Source organism: Diachasma alloeum, unplaced genomic scaffold (assembly GCF_001412515.2).
Source record: "Diachasma alloeum isolate Michigan unplaced genomic scaffold, Dall2.0 Dall_scaffold_00211, whole genome shotgun sequence".
NCBI classification, from domain to species: domain Eukaryota; kingdom Metazoa; phylum Arthropoda; class Insecta; order Hymenoptera; family Braconidae; genus Diachasma; species Diachasma alloeum.
The window spans coordinates 398039-421003 of NW_021680376.1; the positions used below are offsets into that span (position 1 = coordinate 398039).

Genomic DNA, 22965 nt, shown 5'->3' on the forward strand with positions numbered 1-22965 from the left:
TTCGGGCCCAACGTTGGGGCATTGCTGGCTACCAACGTTAAGGCAATGTTAGCTGTCAACGTGGGGGCAATATTCCCTCAAGGTTGACAGTCAACATTGCCCCCACGTTGGCAGCCAACATGGCCTCAACGTTGGCGGCCAACATTTCCCCAACGTTGTCCCGACATTATCCCAATGTTGGTAGCCAACATTGCCCCAACGTTGGCAGCCAACATTTCCCTAACATTAGGATTTTTACCTTTCCCTGAATATCGGTTTCAAAATAAAATATTTCAAGATGGCATTGGGAAGAATATTTCAAACCTCAATTGGATTAATTGAAAAAATCCTTTTTCCAGTCATCGAAAAACTATCGGTCACATACACACGTACATACCTCCGGACATAGTCTTAAAATACCATATTCTGACTCCTTTAGCCAAAATTGGTTATCCTGCCTCAAAAAAATAGAAATTTCGGATTTTCCAAATCCAATGCCATTCGGCAGCAAAAAGAATTACCACTGGTATGTAACAAATTGAAACGGACACCGAGCCCCCGAAGACATGTCCCATGCCCCCCTCCCCCTAGGGACGAGTACAGAGCGCCAACAGGGGTTATTGGTTTTTCTCACTTAATTCAAACAGAAGTGGCGTATTCGAAAGCCATCTCTCTGTCTATAAATAGGTCTTAGGCTTACCGGTCCATCGTGTACACCAATCCTCCGAGAAAGAGAGAATGCTCGTGAAAAAAAAAGCAAGTACTGGGAAAGGAGATGAATGGGATTTGGTAGGCGGTCCAGCGATGGGACTTTCCCTCGGTTCCACCAGATGTCGTGCCGCTATCACTTATCACCCGATGGAGACTGGTGGGAATCAAATGGGCGGTGTGAGCTTTGTTAACGCCTAGTTACGCCCATTGACCAGCCCTCCACCGTCTCTTAGCAGCAGACGCGTCGCGACAACGAAGTAGACAACCAGCAACGAACGTGCCGGGTTCTGTGTAACCGTTGTTATCCACCCCAAGTGCCGGGTTTTACCGCGGCGTTACCCGTTGATAAGGTGATAAACAATTAACTCATTGAGACAATATTGAGTCGCGAGTGGATAACAAATGTGAAGTGTTTCATTGGAATGTTCATCAGGCTGTCAGCTCCCTGATGTCTCCGATCGATCGAAAAATGTGATTCGACAGTGACTGACAAGTGTTCACCCAGGGCAGGAAGAATGGAATCAATAAAAGTGACTCATCACGATTACCGAGTAGTAATTAAATAAACATTACGATGAACCTCAAAAATGAATGAAATCGATTGATGATTAAAACTTAAGGACATGCTTTGCAACTGTGATATAATTGCTCATTAAAGTGTTGTAATACTCAGCGTTAAATAAAGGTACAAAATAAAAAAAAAATACAAATTGTTGATAGATGACAAATAATGACGGCGTGGTGGGGGTGAAAAATGACGAGACCCGTGAATTAGTGTGCGAATCAATGATAAACGCGATATGGAGATTGTGAATCACCGTGTGGTATCTCGAGCCGAGGGAAATCATGATCAGAGAATCAAGAAATCCAAGAAAGATGAGCGCGATCTGTCGGACTGTGAGAGTGAGACGAGCGAAGTGTTGAGCGTCGGCAGTGAGCCGACACCAGGTACCGATGGTGTTGTAGTCGAGCCGCAGGACTACGAGACAGCGCGATACCTGGAGAATCCATTGTCACGATTGGATTACCAAGAGGAGCGTAGATTAGGTGTTGTATCGTCGCGTTCGCCATCGCCATCGCCATCCAACGATTCCGGTAGTTGCAATATTCCCCAGAGCCCAGCGAGCTATTGTAGCCCCCAACTGGCCCCATCATCGCCAACGGCCTCGTCCATAAGATCACCGGCATCATCGAGTGCCACTGCCTCATCGCCCGGCAGATCGGATACGATTCAAGAGGGAATCATAGCGGCAAGGTACCAAACAGCTCATCAATCCTACTCCCAACACTTATTAACAAGATTTACACGTGAATCTGATCTCGGTGATTATCCGTCCGGTACCAAGATACCCCTGAATCATGAATTACCATATCAAAGTGTGGAGAGACTGCACAGAACACCGATAAGCCTTCCACTAGCAACTAGACTCTCCCTGTCACCGCCATCGAGTACAACAGTCAATGGTCTCCAGGCAACTGGCCCACCAGCAGGCTTTCATCAAAATTGTCGTGAAAGCTCCCTACTTGCTCATTCAGCTCATCTCCACACAGCGGCCCATCCCCTCATTCATCAGTCATCGCAAGTGCAGCATGTACCAGCGACAACGCTACTTCATCATCATCATCATCATCAGCTCTCTCATTACAATCAGCCACAATCTCATAAACACAATCACCAGGTACAGCACAGATTGTCCGTCAGTAAATTACTTCAAAATTCACCAATCAGGGAGTCATCAAGTCCAGTATCGCCCATTCGCGATGACACAATAATGAGAAGTAATATCTCACCCGCAAACAATAGTCTTCAAATCAACAACAACAATAGTCATCATCGAAATAACAACAACAACAATAGCAACGAAAATAACAACAGCAATAATAACAACAACAATAATAGCAATGATAACGATAATATTCAAGGGAATTTGAAGTTCAGTATAGACAATATATTGAAAGCTGATTTTGGAAGGAGAATAACAGATCCGATATCGTTGAAAAAATCGCGACCCAAGAAAGTTGTTCATCGGCCGATTGATCTCACCAAAGACTTCCTCGATTCGTCCTCGGAAAATTCAGACAGGGGGTCTGAATCGGCAAATGTAACAAATCCATCGCCAGTGACAACGACCTCGGGTACAGGAGCGTTAAATGGTACATCAGCGAGCAGTGGATCTGACACATCTAAGCCGATGCTGTGGCCAGCCTGGGTTTACTGCACGAGATACTCGGATCGGCCATCCTCTGGTGAGATAACACGATGATTATTTTCATTAATGTTCGAGGGAATTGACGTGTAACGATTGACAGCGGAAAACAGTGGGGTCCTTCATTTCGTTAGCTAGCTTTTTCACGTTAATTATGGGACGAAAGTAGCAAAAGCCATTCCCACAATAATTCAGGATTTTTTTTCCATCTCCGGTAATGTCCAGCTGACGGTTGATTATCTCCAAAGAAATCCTATTTTATAATAAGAAAGTCGTGACTGGATGTATCGCACGGCTATACATCGCCGACGCCGATGGCATCTCCGTAATCGGCTGCCTCTGCTTAATCGTCCAATTGTGAAGTAAGCGTGTTCGCCGGGTCGAGTTTGGCGGTACGGAGGGCCCAGTGATCCCATAATCTCCATACAGACCTGGTCCCAATTAATAATTCTCGATCGTGAAAGTTCAGCCAACTCAATCATGACTTTTATACTCATCATCGAAGCGCTTGTGTCGTAATGGTTTTTGGTAATGCGTCGTTAATGGTATGATTGAACGTGAAGTAACCATGTCAGCGGGTCTACTGCACTTGAATACAAAGAGTATTTATTTAAAGAAAACAGTGAGCAAGGACAAACGAGGCACACGACGAGCGGAAGTGCACCTGTCGTCGGGTCGTGATCATGTGATAACTAAGCGCGAGTTTACGAGTCGGTATAAAACCAACATCCGAAGGTGATAGGTACTTGTTACCATTCTTGAGATGAAAGGAAACCCGAAGATAACGACGTTGGTGGGCTTTCTATTACAAAGTCTGCTCCCTTTTAGAACAGTTGTTGTTGCCATTATCGAGATGCATCGTGAATGTTTCAAGTTGCGCCGAAAATTTCAATGGGAAATCGTCGAGCAATTTTTTTGCTTCGGAATGGATGCATTTTAATCGTTTCAATTTAGGTTTTGGATTTTCGACGTTATATTAAACTATTGTTGATTTTTTTTTCTAATGGAGGTTTTGATGGGCCGTGTCCATCAACATTAATTAAAATGTGATCTCTATATTGTTTTTTTTTTTAAATCGGTTGTCGCGTCATAACTAAAAAAAATGTTCTGAATGTTTCATCAAGACAAATTTTAAAAAATTCGTTGAGAGATTGTAAAATTGTTTGGGGAGGCGATGCCTGTACCGCTCAGTAGCCAATACCGCTCACCTAATTTTCTCCACAACCACTTACTTTTCTCATACTATCTCTTACTCTGAGAACTCCACTATTAGTATATAATTCTCAGGAAAATTCTCGTTTTTTCACTCCTTTAAATAATAAAAATAGCACTCCAGCATTTTTAGGGCCTTACGATGATTTTTTTCTGCGCCAGTACGTAAGGTTTACACTACGATAATAGCATTATCATCACATAAAATTATAATCAATCGCTTTGTAATTCTTTTTCACACCATTGGACACCGAAATCTCCTTTTCTCACCTTTCAATGAATAATTAGAGAATGTTTTCTCAAATTCGGGCGATGTCGCCAATACCGCCCAGCCAGTGTGGCTAACACCGCTCGATTCGAGGCCAATACCGCTCAGTGCCTGACAGCTTACGTATGCAATTGTTTGTGGCCGGAAAAAATCACGCAAGCGCAGCATAATTAGTGATTCCTCTTACGAAAATCTATTTCAAGAGATATTTTCGGATCATGAAAGAAGAATTTGAAATTGAAAAAGGCTGTGACATTCTATATGAGCCGTCAATACAATGTTTCAGAGGTTTAGGTGACTCGTCCGGATGGTTATAACGAACAAATATTCAAATGTATAACTTGTTCTAAAAGAGAATAAAATGTCCAAACGAAATAGAGCCGTAATATTTTATTATTATTCCCTCAAAAAAACATGGAATAATGATTGAAGTAGCATTCTCACATTTTCACAATATAATTTTGTTCTCATGCATTTCAATTTATCAAATAAAATCTGAGTTCCACTCATGTCATTGAATCATCGATATAGGAATCAGACTGAGCGGTATTAGCTGCATGCGGCCAGTACCGCTCACTCACCTCCAATCTTCATTTTTTGATAATTTATCGGAATTGAAACGACTGTGCGACTGTAATTTTCAATCGAAATCATGATTTGGGACGAGGAAAATTATTCTCCTGCACTCCGTCAGTTAGCAAATGGCGTATTTGCAAACACTTCATTCCCCCTTAACCTCATCGTCATCTTTTCTGACACAAGATGACTAACATCAACAAATACTGCTCCCAGATGAAGACTAATATCTATTCTCATTTCTCTCACAAGTCCGAAGGAGCAGGTACGAAAACGGCATTCCAAAGCCGCATCTGCGCACTGCAGCGGCCCAACATGATAAATAACTAACACCTCGGGTATATAAAAATTATATACCCACCCGAGTGTCATCTATCCATTTGCTCTCTCCCTCCCCCCATTCGTCTCCCCAGACCCCCCCGGAATACATTTATAATCCTTATTATTTAATTAATCTTATTCATCATATTTGTCCTGTCGGGTGAGACACATGATGTATCGAAAAGTTGTCTTTTCCACATAACAAACCGCAGATGCCATGTGTAGGATCATTTTCAGCTGAGTAGGATTAGATCAACAGGGTATCAAGTTTCTTGGAATAAGATTCCACTGAAAATTTCACCTCCACCTTCAGTAGACCAACAATAAAAGCAAATAATCAATGAGATGAAAGTATTGGATATTCAACCAGCGATTAACGATCACTCAATTCCCCACCCAACGGGCAATTTAAACGGGAAAATTTCCGTGATCGTGCAATAATATATCTTCACTTCATTCCCCTCAGAGGTATCACGTTGGATGCCATTGATTAGTCCGCCCAAGAGTGAAAAAGAGATTGCAAAGGAAGGCGAATCAATCGGGCTCCGGTGAAATGTGAAATGCAATTGCCTACCATTCATCGCCGATGCTGAATTGTGATATTAAAGATCCCTTCCATCTTTCTCACTCACTATTGAGTAAAACGTCGTTCCGCGTGCTACACCGAATCAAAATAAACCTCTCTCCTCGACTGAAAGTTCCTTTATAATATCCACAGAACGTTCCGCGTGTTTGATACCCCTTCTTCGAATAAAAAAAAATGTATCATAAAAGACCCAGTGGGAACGTGAAAAAAATGGTGAAAGAAAAAAAACAAATGGAGGAAAGGCTACACTGCGGGCGTGAAATATCGCATTTCTGGCTGACGGTACACTCCCTCAAGTAATTTGGGACGAATTAGTAGCAATTAACAATTACTTGGCGTCCAGAAATAGTCATTTCAAACTGAAATTGAGGTAAAATAAGAAAAAGCTTTTCTTTAGTTAAAATAGAAAGTAAAATAATAAAATAAATATTGTCATATTTTGCAGTTGAACTAGTTTATGTAATAACTGGTCTAAATATTCCATAGGGTTCTAATAAATAATAAAAAATTCCAAATACATTTTAATTAAACGAGTTTATGCACACAATTTACTCTTTACAAATTGGCCCAACTTGTCGTTGTCAAAGCGTGTGAACGATTGCTTGAATACGTCTCGATACAATCAGTATAGTATAGCTCCTTGAGGATTACCCCACTCATCACACTTTTGTGACATTTACCATTTGCTCAAACTACTGAATCATCATAAAAAACAATTGGGGTATCCACTCAAAGAAATTCTCCCAATTAAATATCGAGTGAACTGAACCATGGGAATTTCATTTGGAATTTCACTCAAGGGTTGAATAAATCGTCGAACGATTAATTTCCTCTGAAATACCCGAGCAGAACATTCTTAATTAAATAATAATGTGCTAGCGCAGAACCTGGTGTGCTTGACCTTCAGTGAAGTTGAAGTTACAAAACCACTCTATTGTCATGAGAGTTGAATACGCACCCAAAAGTTGAAGTTGATCTAAAGTTGATCCCAAACTAAACAAAAGCTCTAAAAACGAGATGAATGAAGAGACAATGCCCCCAGAATGTAAAACAGTTGCATACCCCCAATAATACGATGTATATCTGTCATTCATTACGTCCACCTCGTTTTTTTATTTCTTCATCATCTCTCAGGCAACCGATGCCCCCCCCCCCTGAATGTACAGTTTGGGCTAAACACCACCCGAAAAATTCAAGCCAGCTAGATTGAGAGATATTCCAGTGATCTCACGGGGTGGGGGGAGCTCCACACATACATGTGCTTGTATGTTTTTGTATGACGATGTTGATGCGTGTCAGAGGACGATACGTGGCCTGGACACAAGGAGCTTGATCCTCTCGGTATATGCGTGCCCCCGCGCGCCGCTAAATGGTGGGGATAACCGGCAACGTTTTTATGGTGGGGGAAAGACTGAGGCTCCGCGTGCGGTCCCTTCTTCAACGGACCACCCAAGTTGATACTTGGCAAAGCCTTCACTGTGTTGTGTATATCGATGTGTGTATCCATATATCTCGGGTTATTCGCACACATTGATGGATATGGTTAACACACCTACGCAACCGTGCACTTTATTAACAAACCGAGGGTATTACAGTGGTTACACGAACGCTTCAAAACCCGTGAATTACTCAAAAATGTCCCACTTTATTATCGGCGGAGGATTTTTATGTGGAGCATGTTGGATTTCTAGTTGAAATGATACGAGGCAAAAATTAATCTCATATTTTTCTCTACATTTACACATGGGTATGAAGAACATTTTTATGGACGAAACCTCTGACTAGTGTGGGCTATGATTTTTATGCTCTTGGTTTTTGGGTCTGAACAGAGTTGAATGACTAGATCCTGTTATGTCCACATCACCAGAGGCCCCCGGTGTTGTACCCCTTTGTCATTTTGTTCAGTTCCTCAGAGGAATTGGTAAAGAGCGGATGTGTCTTCCGAGCGTATTAAGTCAAGTCTAATTAATAATGTTACTTTACTTATTTACCGGTTTGGTTATTTAAATTATCCGATTTTCAATAGAGCTTGTTTTTTTCACTGAATCTGGGGAATTTTAATGCCATGTACTGCAAATGGACTCCTCCAGAGGCCCATTTTTTACTGCACATGTCTGGTTTCCAAAAGTGAATTATTGACCGCAGATGAATAATTATTCAACGAGAAGCGGTCGAACGTGAAAAATTTTTTTAGCAATTGGTATTTCTCTTTGTACGCCGCACCTTCGTGAGGTCAATGCTGCGATCTCAAAACGTCCACCTTCCAATACAAGTGCTTCGGGATAAGACCTCTGTAAATTGCTGCAGGGAATCACCCTCACACCTGTTACACGATACATGGAAAGGTGCAACTGTACCAGGAGACAAGCACTCGAGTCCGATGAGGCTATTCACTCCTTTCCATGTGCCTGATGCAGGCCTCATCGATCACTATACTATTTCTATTGTGTTATTTTATTTTATTCATTGCTTATCAGGAGAAAAACTCTTCCGTAGCGAGGGGAAAACCCAAGTATAACTCTCCAACATTTCCATACACTATTCCATAGTTGTACACACCAGAGCCACTCCAGTAATGAGAATGGTTAAATAAATAATTGATTCGTAAAACAATTATTAGTAAAAAATTCTGTGAAATGAAGCTCTATGATTCAGCATAAAGTGAAGATAATGAAAAATATCTGAAGTACCTCAGTATCTAAATGAGTTTATTATAGACGTGACGCTAGCATGTGCATGCATAAAGTGAAATACCGTGTTCCATCCTTTTCCTTCAAAGGTATTGAAGAAGATGCTTTTTGAAGTGGAAAATTAGTCTTCCACTTTTGGATGTAGCACTTTTTGGTCTGTCCTTTTCTTCTTTTGGTCTGTTACTACTGATTTCAGGGGCGGAAATTCATTTTTTATAATTGTTCAACGTTTCAGCACCCTGCGCCTGTAATGTTTCCCACACAACCAAGAATGAGCACGTATAGCCGTGTACATATACGCCCATCAGCGCCACCTATTTGGGTTGAGGGCGAAACTGAGGTGATGAGGAGGTCTACGTACACAACAATTCAAAGCAATAACCTACACTTAGAGATATTCGACTTTCACACTAATATCATTAATTGATGTCACGATGAACAGCTATGCACACGTTAAAGTATATTTTCCCCAGCTCTAATGAACCTTTGCAACGCCTCTATACCTCCTCCATTAACAGAACGCACGGCTGTGTAGACACTATCAATTCGGTTGTGTTGGTACCGCCGAGCAGAATTGAGTGATAATAAAAAAAAACCATTGACGGATAGGTATCGGAATCGAATACGAGTTGTCTGGCCGGTGTTGAATATTTATGCACCACACTATTATCCCCCGCTGTGATATATGATATCGTACGAGTTACATTCGAGCAATTATCATTTAACAAGCCAATGCTTAATCGCATTCACTTTATTTAGCAAATATATGAATTCATAAACCACTGATAATCGGCCTGTCCATTGTAACTGAGGCTAGAGTGTAATGCGCATGCAATTCAGTGGTTGAAATATCACGAGTGAAATTGTTTCTCGATAATTACCACTGTACTCCTTTATGCTTAGAAAAATAAAAATATCTCAATTACGGACTCCTCATCGCAAGATATCAATCAGTTGAATTGAGCGTGCGTGAATGCTGTATATGTGCACCAACACTCTCGCATTTTATGCATTTTGTTGGATGCATTCGTCACGGCACGTCGCGTACACACGGTATCTCGATCTCCCCAACTGCACACAGCAACAGCACAACCATGCCCGATCACCCATTGCCACAATTAGCTGACAATGCTAATTCCCCATGAATATGAAATTGTTTTTTTTTTCTCGGTGAAATTCATAATGAATATTTATGTCCAGTAGCTATAATTTTTTCCTCACTTCATTTGCGAGAGCCCTGTGTCATTCCCTCCGCTGCTGCTTGCGATTGAGACTTCATCGGCCGATGGCAGACCCTTGTGACGTCACAACAGACACAAACGCGTTTATTCGTGAAAGGGGAGTAACATACTGGCCCGATCGTTCCGTTAATACAGCAAAATTAAAACCCTATAATTTATGGACCGTTTGAAGAAAACGACGACCTGGTGCTATCCACTGAATTATGGCTCTCTTAACTAGACCTGAGTTATGACGAGCCGCGCGCTGTATTTGAGACAGAGACAGCCAGACTTCTTGATATTGTTTCATCTCTGTCGCTTTTGCTCTTTATAGTAGCTTTTGTATTGAGTAATCATTGGATTATATTGAAAGCAGTACTTTTCAACGCCCGCGTAGGCCGAATGATAGCGATCTTGAGTGTTATGAAATGGATAGGCGTTTGTTGTTTGATTTAGCTCATAGAGAGGAATTGGGCCCTGCTTTTATCAATGAGGAATGAAGTGCAACACATGAAGTGAAACATAAACTTTGTCACGCAGCGCTGAAAACCGCGATTCTAGTCTCGCTGCGCTCGGCTGAAGTCGGGTTACTTCGGCTCCCGGTCGGCGCGAGTCATAACCTCACGTTCATCGGAGATTATTTTAAATGCCCTATGTCAGTATTTCAAACTAATTTATAAATGGAATAACTTATTCGTGATAACCATGACCTTTTTACAATAAAATGGAATAGGATGGGAATTATGACCTGAAAACCTGACTTCTTGATATCGTTTCATCGCCGTCGCTTTCGTTCTTTATAGTAGTTTTCGTATTGAGTAATCATTGGATTATATTGAAAGCAGTACTTTTCAACGCCCGCGTAGGCCGAATGATAGCGATCTTGAGTGTTATGAAATGGATAGGCGTTTGTTGTTTGATTTAGCTCATAGAGAGGAATTGGGCCCTGCTTTTATTAATGAGATATGAAGTGTAACACCTGAAGTGAAACATAAACTTTGTCACGCAGCGCTGAAAACCGCGATTCTAGTCTCGCTGCGCTCGGCTGAAGTCGGGTTACTTCGGCTCCCGGTCGGCGCGAGTCATAACCTCACGTTCATCGGAAATTTTAAATGCCCTATGCCAGTATTTCAAACTAATTTATGAATGGAATAAGTCTGGGAAAGCTTTCTAAATATTTCGATAATAACTTCCCGCACAGAAAAAAATAAGCGATAACTCGTAAGTGAGATATAGCGATTTTGCATGTATGTACACACATATATTCCATTTTTCATGGGATTCAATTCAATGATCTACCCGCGTCTTCCCCCAAACATCGAAAATTCCCGCCGCAGACCATAATGTTGATTTCGATCCAGCCCCGCACATTAGAACCACAATTTTTATCCGCCTAACAGCCGGAGTCACTAAACTTGGAGCGACGTTGATGCACCTGCCAACTGCATGATGACCATCGCTCACATTTCCGTGCACCCCGAGCCCACCCGTCATTTGGTCTCACTTTTTTCATGATTCCCTGGGCCACGACGGCTCGATTAAAGTCCCCGAGGTGGCATTCACTGCATCCGTCAAAATGAAAAGCCCCAGTCGATCAAAAGCAATCAATGACTGCATCATCAGCCATCAGAGATGAGTAAAATCCCTGACGGTGTAAGTTGAGGAAGGGGGAGTAGAGGGCGGTATAGTTTTCGGGGGAGCCATGAACGTCTAATGTATGCCAGTAGGCTAGCACGGTGGTCTCGCAGCACAGTGTGGGTGGTCCGCGTTCTCCTCCCTCTCCTCCCCCCCTCCCCTTATCTACCTCTTTACTCGCCTCTTCCTCCCGCCATCAGACACTTCCCTTGTATGTGTATACACTTAGCTTCCAACATGTGCTTTTATGAATGCGTATTCTATGTGCACTTTCTTTCATGTTCATAAGCCACTTGGCATCATAGGCCAGCCGGGAGGGGAAAGTATCACTTAACGTTTTGCGAGAATCCCCAATAAAAACTTATCGCATGAATTAGCCGTATCAGTGGGTTTGATAATGCTGATGAGATAGAGCAATTAAGGCATCTGCCCTGCATTGATCCCTCTCATTTCGTCCTCCCCCCGAAGGCTGATTAATCCATGCACATGACGTCACGCAGTCAATGGATAAATATCATCTCTCCATGGAGTTCTGGTGCGGTTGAGTCTGTGGTTTTGCGGTGGTGAATCAGTTGAGTATAATGTACCAGTTAGAAACCGGTTGATATCATCGAAGACGTTCCATAAACCAATATGTTGGAATCGATGCGTCCGGCACGTGTCGCTAGCTGCGTTGGGCTGTGCCCGATTTGTCAGAGCGACATGAGCTTCATGCGCACACACATTTGATTACACGATGGAGAATTAATTTATCGTCCGTAATTCACCCGAGTAATTTTCCAAAATGTTGCTTGCCACCGAGTTTCAAAAAAATTGGTACAAAAACTTCTCTCGATCATAACCTTAAGCATCGCTCAAGAAACCTCCCAGTTAGTTGGATGGCACACTTATACAACGAAAGAGGATATAACAGACTCTTCCTCCTCATCTTGATGAAGACGTTTCTCTAGGTTAAGGGAACTTTGACGTTTTTATGGATCAGGTCCCAACGTTTCTTTTTTTTCCCCCTCAAATCGCTGTCTCTCTCCGCACGATATGGCTCATGCTATCTGTCCTCTCTGTTCCACAGACTCCCTGCCATGCTGTTGCTACATGTTACAGCGTTCAGTCAAAATTTTTTTCCTGTATACTTTGATCTCTTTTCTCATGCGGTGGCCCCGGCCCGACCAGCTCTCGTCTCGTCATTGACGGGTCTATCATCTTACTAATTCCTTAATGGGAGATTTTCGAGTTTTAAGAGCAATCTGGCCGGACGGAGTCGCTCATGCGAGGGGTTTCGACCGAATTCGGGAGAGATATGGATTATCATGGACAGGATATTCATATTTATTAAATCTTACGGCTCTGTTCGCGTCTATTGCCGGACGAGTGATTACGGACAATTGGGGAAAGTCCTGGCACTGATGATTCAATTATTTGGACCGCAATCCTCAATGTTCACGCGGATAAAAATCGTTTCTCTGTTGAATTTAACACTGTTAGAGGACGTTATACAACTCGGGTGGTCCCCGCGGATGTGAACGTGAGTCAAGCCAACGAGTCAGTCTCCAGGCATCTCTTCTTTATCTCTTTCTCTATCTCTCTTCTCACCAGCAGCTCTCTCTATTCCACTCTTTCGTTCCTTCGGTGCGATTATCGGCCGTTCCTCAAATATTTCACTTCTGAATTCCTGCTTACCCATTGATAGTGTGTAGTTACCAGGCTACCGTCAAAAATCCGGACAAGTCTAGGTATTATTTCGTGTTGTTTTTTTTTTCAGCCGTCCAATTGTTCAATCATTGGTTAATTTTGGGGTGGACATTTTGTGTGTTTACGGATCGGTGGAATGGAGGTGAAAATTCCGGAATGAGAATTTCGAGGGACGCGATCATTAAGGCTTGTAGCGTGTCTTGGGACACCACAAGATCCTTAACTCAAATTTGTTGCCAGTTAGTGTCGACGGTAGCTGTTTTATGGAGATTGTATTCCCGAGTGGATCGCGGAATATATTGAGAGATCGACGTCGTAACTTCTTATCCCATTTCTATACTGGCGGGGGGAGGGGGGAGAATAGTTTTCGAGAACGATGATGTTTTGCGGAGTTTTCGAGGATTTCTTCGGGTGCAACTTGAGAGAAACTCCTCAATTAATTCGAGGTGATTTACAATGCTGGGAAAGCAGCAGTTGTTTACTTATTGCGTGAAGTGACACCCGGAATGACATTGATGAAAAAACAAGCTTTATTCTGAGAGTTATGGTTTTAAATTGGGACTTTGGAAAGTCTTGATTTGAGATTTCCAAATGTGTCGTATGGAGGTCTATAAAAGGCTCAAGTTGAAACGCTCAAAGACTTCAAATTAAGACTTTTAAAGTCTCAAGTAGAGCCTGAGAAAAGTCTCAATATAACACTTTGAATTCTCAAATTAAAACTTTCAAGTCTCAAATTGAATCCTTCAAGTCTTAAATTGAAATCTTCAAGTGCCTTCTTGATATCTTCAAACCTCAACTTGAGACTATAAAAGTCTCCAATTAATACGGTCCAAAGCCTTAACTCGAGCTTGTTACACGACTTAAATTGACATTTCCAAGTCTCAAATTGAGACTTTCGAAACTCTCAACTCAAGACCTATTTTAAGCTCTTTGAAATTTTAAAAAGTATTATTATTTTGGATATGACTAATAAAATTCTAAAAATTCAGATTTTAACCCTTGGCAACCTCTCCCACCGACTAGATCCCCTCAATTGATCAATTTAATTACGATAAGACCTTGGAATTAATGTTGACATGTTAATAAAACATGTTCCATTTGGACAGATAGTGGTTAGAAAAAAAAACCATTCTAGTGAGATGTTACCTCGGATGTGAAAGGGCTCCTGGGCTTTATCGACTTGGGAGGAAGAGATTCAGGAGAGAACAGGTTTATTTCAGCAGGGTCGTAGCTTGGCCTCCTGTCACATTGACGCGAGACCCGTGCAATGAGAAGATTATAGAAAACAGCGAAAAAAAAGGAAAATACAAAACGATGAGATATATCGACTTCCAAGAATATTGCACTATTCAAACGACAGAATACCGAATGACATTGAGACACCGTTGACCGGAGGATACTATACACGGAGGCTTTCTGGTCATTTGGACAATTGATGGCGGTGAAATAAAATGTTAATTTATTGCTACTGCCGATATAACTTACAGTTTCATTTCAATGGCTCTCTCAACGGAGGAGGCTGCTATGGCGCATACCGAGGGTGATGACTTGGTCCAAATGGTTATATACGAAAATATTCCAATTGACAGCTCAATTCCGTTTCATTTCTCCGAGTGTACGTTCACCCCATGTGTCGTGTAAAAATCTCAAGATATTTATGGGGAAGAATGCTGATTCGTTACACACGTCACCACGAGCGTTTCATTGAGTTGATAAGAGGGAGAATTTCATATTCTAATTGTTTTGAATGGTTGGCCTTGGAGAATTTTCTTGGAAAATAATATAGAGTCCGCATAATTGTTGGTGTTCGCCTGTCCCTTTGGAGTTCACCCAAAATGTTCACTGTTTTTGTTGGGTGATTTATTCCTTAGACATCCAGAAAAATAAGCTTTATTAAGACTTTTTAAAGCCTCAAATTGAGATCTTCAAATATTTTGAATTTAGGGTTTCTAATGTCTTAAGTTGAGAGTTTTAATAATCTCAAGTCGAGACTTTTCGAAGTCTCAACTGGAAAAATTTAAGACTTGAAAGTCTTTCCGAAATTTCACTTAAATTGAAACTTGCAAGTTTCAAGTTAAGACTTTCAAAAGTCTCAAGTTGGGACTTTTAGAGGTCTCAAATCAAGACTTGAAAGTCTCAATTAGAGACTTTCCGAAGTCTTTCCGAAATTCGACTTGAATTTAGATTTCAAAAGTCTTAGTTAAGATTTTCAGAATTTCACTGGCAGAAAAATTTCAAGTTGAGTTCAGAAACTCTTATCTTCAGCCATTCAAAAGGATCGACTTGAGTCTACTAAAGTCTCAAATTAAAACCTGCAACAGTTCCAACTTGAAACTTTAGAAATTCCTTCCAACTTGAAACTTAAGAATTTCGGGCTTCAAGTTGATGTATTTTCTGTAAAATTTTTGTCTTAAATTATTGTCTTGGGATATACCCTAAGACTTTGAAAATTTTATTTTAACCCCTTTGAATTTCCAAATTAAAGTACTATTTTTTGGAAATTTTTTATTTTTCATTTTTTTATATATATTTTTTGAATTACGTATTATAATGTTTGTTAACCCCCATTTCATCACCCACATCTCGTTGGGAAAATCACTGTGGGCTCACTCAAACACACGCAATTAAGCGATTTTCCCGAAATAAGAGGGAGCCAGTACATCAAGATAACTACACGCTGCGTGCGTTTACACAGCGCATACTTAACTTCACAACTGCTGGAATTATATATCCCTTGCGCTCTGAATCAATCATTTCGGGATTATAACGCAGTCATTGGAGGAAAGGAGGGTTTCGAGGCCGTGCCCTTGGCTTAAACTGATGAATAACTTCCTTTTTCTTATGAAGGGGAAACCTACAATACATGTATTCAAAATGGAAGCCCTCGGATTTCAGTTATTTTGGCCCCATTTTCCATTTCACATGACGTTAACGCACATTTCACAACTGTCGAGGAGAAAAATGAAGAATGGGAGCGAAGGACTTGAGCGATATAGTGTTGGTGGTCCGGTTGACGACTCGAGACAATGAATTTACTTCATAAATCTCAATTCAGACTTGTCTACTGGTCAATTAAAATTAATCTTTCGGATGGGACCACCGCAGCCACAGCTGCCAACTTATTTGCCTACGAGACGTGATTCTTTCTTTATTACTTCCGAATTGAGACTGTGAATAACAATTCATTAAGACTGTATTATCAATTGAATTGAAATTGTCGGGTATTTATCGAAATTTCAGTGACAGTTACATGTCAATTATCATGTATTTCTCATTGATCTCGAAAGTTGAATGAAATGTTTGAAAAATTTTCAAACAAAATCATTGTAAAATGTCCGGAAACTGGGGGTCAAATGGGGCTCAAATGAAATGATTGCGGAAAAAAATATCCAAAGTACTTGGATATCCTTAAAGGATGGACATTCTGTTCCGGGTAATTTTTTTCCTCAATTCATCCAACCGGGCACGAGTCGACCGGTTTCCGTCCACCACCTAAATTGATAATCCCGATTTTCTAGTCGATTGATGGGAAAAATTAATCATGCGTGACAAGAATACACGATTCCACTCGAAAAAAAACATTGGGAAAAGGATCGGCAATAAATCCACTGGGAAAAAAGTAACAATTGGGAAGTGCCAAAAGTATAATGCACCAAGTTGAGATGTGTGTATTTTTGGACTAACCGCAAAATTAAGATGTATCGCTAATCCGGTGCGGATAATTTGCATGTCCCGCCTACGCGACGGTTTAACGTCCTCTCATGATAAAAAGCAAGGCCCACCCATGGTTGACGTGCCCGACATATTAATTTCACTTGGCTTTTTTTATTTTCATTTCATCAATCAGTTTTCAGCCGCAAAATGTGCCAAGGTCGAATAAATTCTGCGTTATTTCACCGCTTGCATTGACATGTTCTGTTTTTCACCTCATTTTCGCGCATCAATCGAGTTACAAATGAAATTTAATGGTAAATTCCACCTTGCTGTGCGTTAAGCAACCGGATTCCTTGATTTATTGTTCACTCGATATTGCAAATAGAGTGGAGTAACGTGACATTTGAAAAAAAAATTGAAGCAATCCCTTGCAATGGAGTTGAATGAATAATGCAGGCATTTTTCTTCCGGTGTATCTTATGTCTGCGGGATTATGGGACAAGGACGGATAGATGATATGTGATAATTGGAGCCTCGTAATTCGAATTCTCCAGCAGACAAGAAAAATTTTTAATCGAGTGTTTTTTGCTTCCGGGGGGAAGCTTTGTAATCGCTCAAATCTGAGTTTCTAATTGACACAACTGTTAAGTTGCAGCCCACTGTTTATTTAAAATTGTTTATTTGAAAGAAAAAATCGCATAGCCAATTTATTAGGAACAATAACTATACTAATTTATAAAACAATGCAATCGTCCACTTGTTTTGCCGTCCCTTTGGATCATTACTCATTCAGTCAATGAATCAATAGTTGCAGGATTGCATCTGCATAATAACTAAAGCAAATAATTTTACTCATGATTTTTACTCACGAAATGAAGTAATAGTCAGCCCTTCTTCCCCATTATATGTTCTATTAACACATTAGCCTCGCTCGCGTGTTCGCAAGCGCTATATACGGGAGGGGAGTAGTCTGCCTTCTCTCATATAACCTCGATGCTGATATAGGCACCCCTTTACACTACTATCTGCTGTCATTGAACCGTAGCGAATTCAAACGATCCTAATAATGCATTTAATGAATTCGTCAAATTGATTCAGAATTGTTAATTGAAGTTTTTGGCCTGAGAGTTAGAGTCAAGAAAAGTAAAGCAGGAAAATTTATAAACCTTCTGCTTTCTAGATATTGCTGAAGAGAAAGTAAATGACAAATCGCTAAATTCACTGAGTTAATCTGACATTTATTTATAGCTGAAATAAATAATTTGATTAATACCTTATTGTGCGATTTCAAAGGTCTTGAAATAAAATTTTCAAGTCTTAATTTGACATTTTGAGAATTTAAGCCTTCTTAAAGTCTCAAGTTGAGGCTTTTGAATTCTCAAATTAAGTTCTTCTAAAGTCTCAACTTGAGACTTTCAGAAGGCTTAAATTGGTCTTAATTTAAGACCTTCAAAGTCCCAAGTGTAGACGTGAAATTTTTTTAAGTGGACTTGAGACTTTAAAAAATCTCAATTTGAGCCGCTCAAAAGTCTCAATTTAAGATCCCAAGTCTTAAAATAAAGCTCGTTTTTCTCGAATGAATGCTCAAAAGGTTAAAAGGTTCAGACTGAGCACCACTTTTTGGCCACACAAACGTTGCGGTGGCTCCAATTAAGCGAGTAACATTAATTTCAACCACCCAAGTCCAACCCGACGGTTAATCGTTTACCTCACTCAGTTCTGTTTAAGAAGAGGCTTTCACAGCATCCAACCAACTCTCCATCCCATTTCTTCCACTCACATCTCCGCCGTCTTACGCGACCTAATTTATCCCCTAGGATTAGCATACATCGAAATACAAACTGATGAACATGTTTATGATACACGTGTATCAACATGCTTATAAATCCCGTGAAATGCCTGTACTTAGTGTACACTCACTCGTTACATGGATCTCTTGACATTGCCAGTTGTCTTGTAACTGCTCCACATCTTGCAAATACTCTCTTTTATTTTTAATCCACTACGCTTGGGTTGGCGAACACATGTGACGAGCAAGAAGCCAATATTCGTTATTTCCTCCCGCAATTACTCTCTTTTGAATCACAGATTAATCCTCAGATTGCACTCTCTGCACTCTTCCATTGGAACCACAATTTTTGTTAGATGTTTTAGTCCATATTTTTCCGATGAAGTGGATTTTTAAAAGTCTTAATGAGGCCTGAAATTAAGTTAGGACTTTGGAAGAGCTTAATTTGAGATTTTTAAAGTCTCAAGGTGAGAGCTTTTAAGGTTTCAGTTGGAGACTTTCGGAACGCAACTTGAAGTTTTTTTTCAGGGGAGGTCCGGGAGTCTCAACTTGAGACTTTTAAAAGTCTCAATTTGAGACATTTGAAAGTCTTAATTTGAGACTTCGGAATTTCTCGATTTGAGACTGTTGAAAGTCTCAATTAGAGATAATAAGTCTTAAAATCAAGCTTGTTTTCTTTTATTTATTTGTTCAATTCTCCGAAAACAGGTTAATAACTGAATTGTTTATCTTGAAAAAAGCCTTTTTCGACAGAACATCAGAGCTTTCATTTGAGCCCCATTTGACCCTAAGTTCCCGAAAATTTACCAATGATTTTGTTGTTTAAACTTTACAGGTCTGAATTTGAATCTCGATATTGAACCGTTAATGACAACGTAATACTCACGCCAAGCAAATAACACCTAATTATAACGTAATATAACATGCTCACAGAAATTATTCCGTACTAACTTCAGAAAAATTAATAAGCATCGAGAGCTTTTCCCACCCATTACTTCCCTCAATTCCCAATTGTTTCAAATTATTCATGACGAGCCCGGGGAATTACGATCTATGGGACAGTAACTTCCGATTGTCTATGCAGCTTAATCGGCATTTAATTGCCGAGCAGGAGCGGGGAGTATATTTAACAAGACGCCCGGGAAAAAAATTCCCCGATTACTGTTAATTTTTTTTTCAATCAAGAAATAGAGATCGTGCGTTCGCCTCCAAGTAGAACAAAGAATTGAAGTGAAAAATATCGTGACGTTTTTTCCCCTCAAAAAAATACAACAATTAAATAACGAAAGAAAAAAACGGACGTCATGTATATTACATCTAGAAGTTATACCTAGGTTAAAGGATAATGGGGAAGGAAAGGAGAACTACTTAGCCGCGCCTTAATGGAAACAAGTTAACGACCCGTAGAAACGTAAACGTAGACACGTATTCGACTTGCAGTAACGATCAACGAGTGACCAATCGACGGTCATTACTCACGCGGGGGATTTTACTCGCCGTTAAAGCCCGGAGACTGTACAATTTTCATCAATTGCGTTCCCTCGAATTTTATTGATGTATATAAACCCCAATCCCTGTACAATAAAATATTTTTTGTTAATCGGTGTGTATTTTGTTTTTTTTGTTCTCAGGACGAAGTAAGTAATCCTGATACACAGACTGGCAGCTAATCTAAATGCAGAATGATGCTACAAAATTCCTATTCGCAAACTAATTGAACTGATGTAACGGATAAATTGCATATTGTCAAAATGAATGCAAAGAAATAACCAAGTCAGTGGAGGGGCGATGGTAATGAGTTGAATTTCGGTAGTAATGTCTAACTCAGAGTCACCAATGGAAATTAGCGGTTCACGTCTAACCGTACATTGGTATGCGAGATACGTCGAGTTTCTTGCCAGGAGGTCTTGGCATTATTGGTTTTCATCCCCCTTAACACTTCATGAGAGGGCTCAAGCCCCCTTTACTTGAGAGAGGGAGGAAGCCAGGGGAAGTCTTCACCCGAGCAATTAGACTGCCATTTGTTATCTCGAGTCATTCCATTAAGGGAAAACAAAGAAAGTGTTGAGGAGTACATTTGACATTTTTGACATTTCTCAGACGTTTTGAGGGTTTTCGTTTTTCCTCGAATATACAAGGGGTTATGGACTTTGTGTTTTTTGTTAATGTCACAGAGAAATGAAATTATTCGCTTCAAGTCAGAACTTTCATTCAGATTTTATTATTTAAATTTTGCAAGTCTCAATTTTAGGCTCGACATTGAACCGTTAGAAAATATTTTTCAAATCTGAAAAAAATATAAAGTTTACTTTTAGAGGAAGGTTAATGAAATAATTAAAAAACGATTTTTGAAAATTAAGAACATTTTCTGTAAATAATTTATAAACAATCAATTCTCCACCTTAAAAATTGGGGATTTATGGGAACTTTTATTTCTCTGTGATAATAATATTCTGCAAACACGCTCAGAAATTTTTCTTTTAGTTTTCTCGCCAAAAACGGAAATTTATCGTTTAGTTGGGTTTATTATGTAGACCTTAATTACCTCGAAACGGATTGACATTCTTATTGGGGGTTCCTCCACATATGTTCGGGGATAAATGAGAAAGTTCTTCGGGAGTGTTGACTGCATGAACAACGTACGAACTAGCAATAGTATTGGCAGAGGTAAGATGTGAATAGGAAGATACCGTCGGACGTTGATCGTTATTATTTGATTTATTTCCAATTATCCAGTGTCTGCAGGTCATTCATTATTCATTTGGGTTCATAAATTCCGAGAGGAGCAGAACAAATAATATGTTGTGTAAGATAAACTTTGATAGTTCGAGGATTTTTATTTCATTTTTGCATGATCATACACTCTTCCAAGAAAATATTGCGTTGAGGGAAAAAATATTTCTGACCAACATTTTTATGGACTCTTGTCTCTGAAATCGTGATGATGCGATGAATGTGGGAAACAATAGAATGCTTCAAATCAAAATTAGAAATTAAAATTTGAATTAAAAATGTTAATTTAAATTGAAATTGAAACAAGTTTTATTTTGAGACTTGTGATCGCAAATTGAGACTTATGAGAGTCTTGAATTGAAACCTTCCAGTGGCAACGTGGAGCTAAAAGTCTCAAATTAAGACCTTCCAAAGTCTGAACGTGAGACTTTGGAAAGCTTAAATTGAAATTTTCAAGTCTCAAATTACGACTGAAAGACTCAATTCAGACCTTCCAAAGTCTGAACTTGAAACTTTCAGAAGTCTTAAGTCGAGATTTGCATGTCTCAAACTGAGACTTTAAGTCTCAAATTAAGACCTTCCAAAGTCTAAACCTAAAAGTTTCAGAAGGCTTAAGTCAAGATTTGCATGTCTCAAACTGAGATTTTAAGTCTCAAATTAAGACCTTCTAAAGTCTCAACTTGAGATTTTCCAAACTCTCAAATTAAGACTTGCAGGCGTCGAATGAAAGCTTTAAAAAACCTCATTTTAAGACATTTGAAATATCAAAATAAGGTACTATTTTTTGGGTGCAATTACCAGAAATTATAAAACAAACCTTTTGCATTCTCAATTTAAAAAAATGAATTCAACCGCAAAACAGAAGTATTTTCTTCCCTCCGTGGCAAATGTGTCGACTGCTCGCCAGTAATTCAAGCCACATTAAAAAAACAGTATATTTTTCATGGGGTGTTGCACTAAAAATGATCGGAGGTTAACGATGCAGATATCAGCTAACAATAGGTTGTGTTCACGTGTGCCTTCAGGTCCGAGAACGAGGCGGGTGAAGAGGTCGATTGACACGAAAGCCGCTGGTTCAACACCCGAAGAGAAAAGGCCGAGGACTGCATTCAGTGGTGATCAATTAGCAAGACTAAAACGTGAATTTGCTGAGAATCGATATCTCACGGAGCGTAGACGACAGCAATTGTCTAGGGATTTGGGTCTCAATGAGGCGCAGATAAAAATTTGGTTTCAAAATAAGAGGGCGAAAATTAAAAAAGCCAGTGGCCAGAAAAATCCACTAGCACTTCAGTTAATGGCACAGGGACTCTATAATCATTCAACTGTGCCACTCACTAAAGAGGAGGAAGAGCAGGCTGCAGAACTCCAAACTAAGTGATGAAAATTATTTTTTAGTTTTATTAAATAATTCTAAAAAGTATTTTGATTGATTACATCAACTGTACAAATCATGAAAAATTGTTTCACATGCTTTTCTTTTCCTTTCTGTATCGTGTATTTATTATTGTATAGATGAAAATTACAGACAAGAGGTGCATGAAAAAGGAAATGCACTTTTCAATACTTCGTGAATGAAATTGTTTTTTATGAATGCATGGAACAAAGCTCAGTGCCATTTTATTTATTTATTTTCATTTCACAAATTTCTTCATTGAGGATAATGAAATTATAATGTAAAACGAATTCGCCGCG

At 39.8% G+C, this 22965-nt stretch overlaps 1 protein-coding gene across 1 annotated transcript; it reads left to right on the plus strand.

The window, feature by feature from the left end:
• The first annotated feature begins 1490 nt into the window (after window positions 1-1490).
• On the plus strand, window positions 1491-22651 carry LOC107036746 (homeobox protein invected). Its single transcript, XM_015254890.1, has 3 exons — window positions 1491-2937; window positions 20169-20174; window positions 22296-22651. Exons 1-3 carry the CDS (start codon window positions 1491-1493, stop codon window positions 22649-22651), a joined length of 1809 nt encoding a protein of 602 aa, XP_015110376.1.
• Window positions 22652-22965: the final 314 nt, after the last annotated feature.

Bases quoted from the DNA above. Each gene is read 5' to 3' on its own strand.
- LOC107036746 (XM_015254890.1), top strand. From the start codon at position 1,491: ATGGAGATTGTGAATCACCGTGTGGTATCTCGAGCCGAGGGAAATCAT.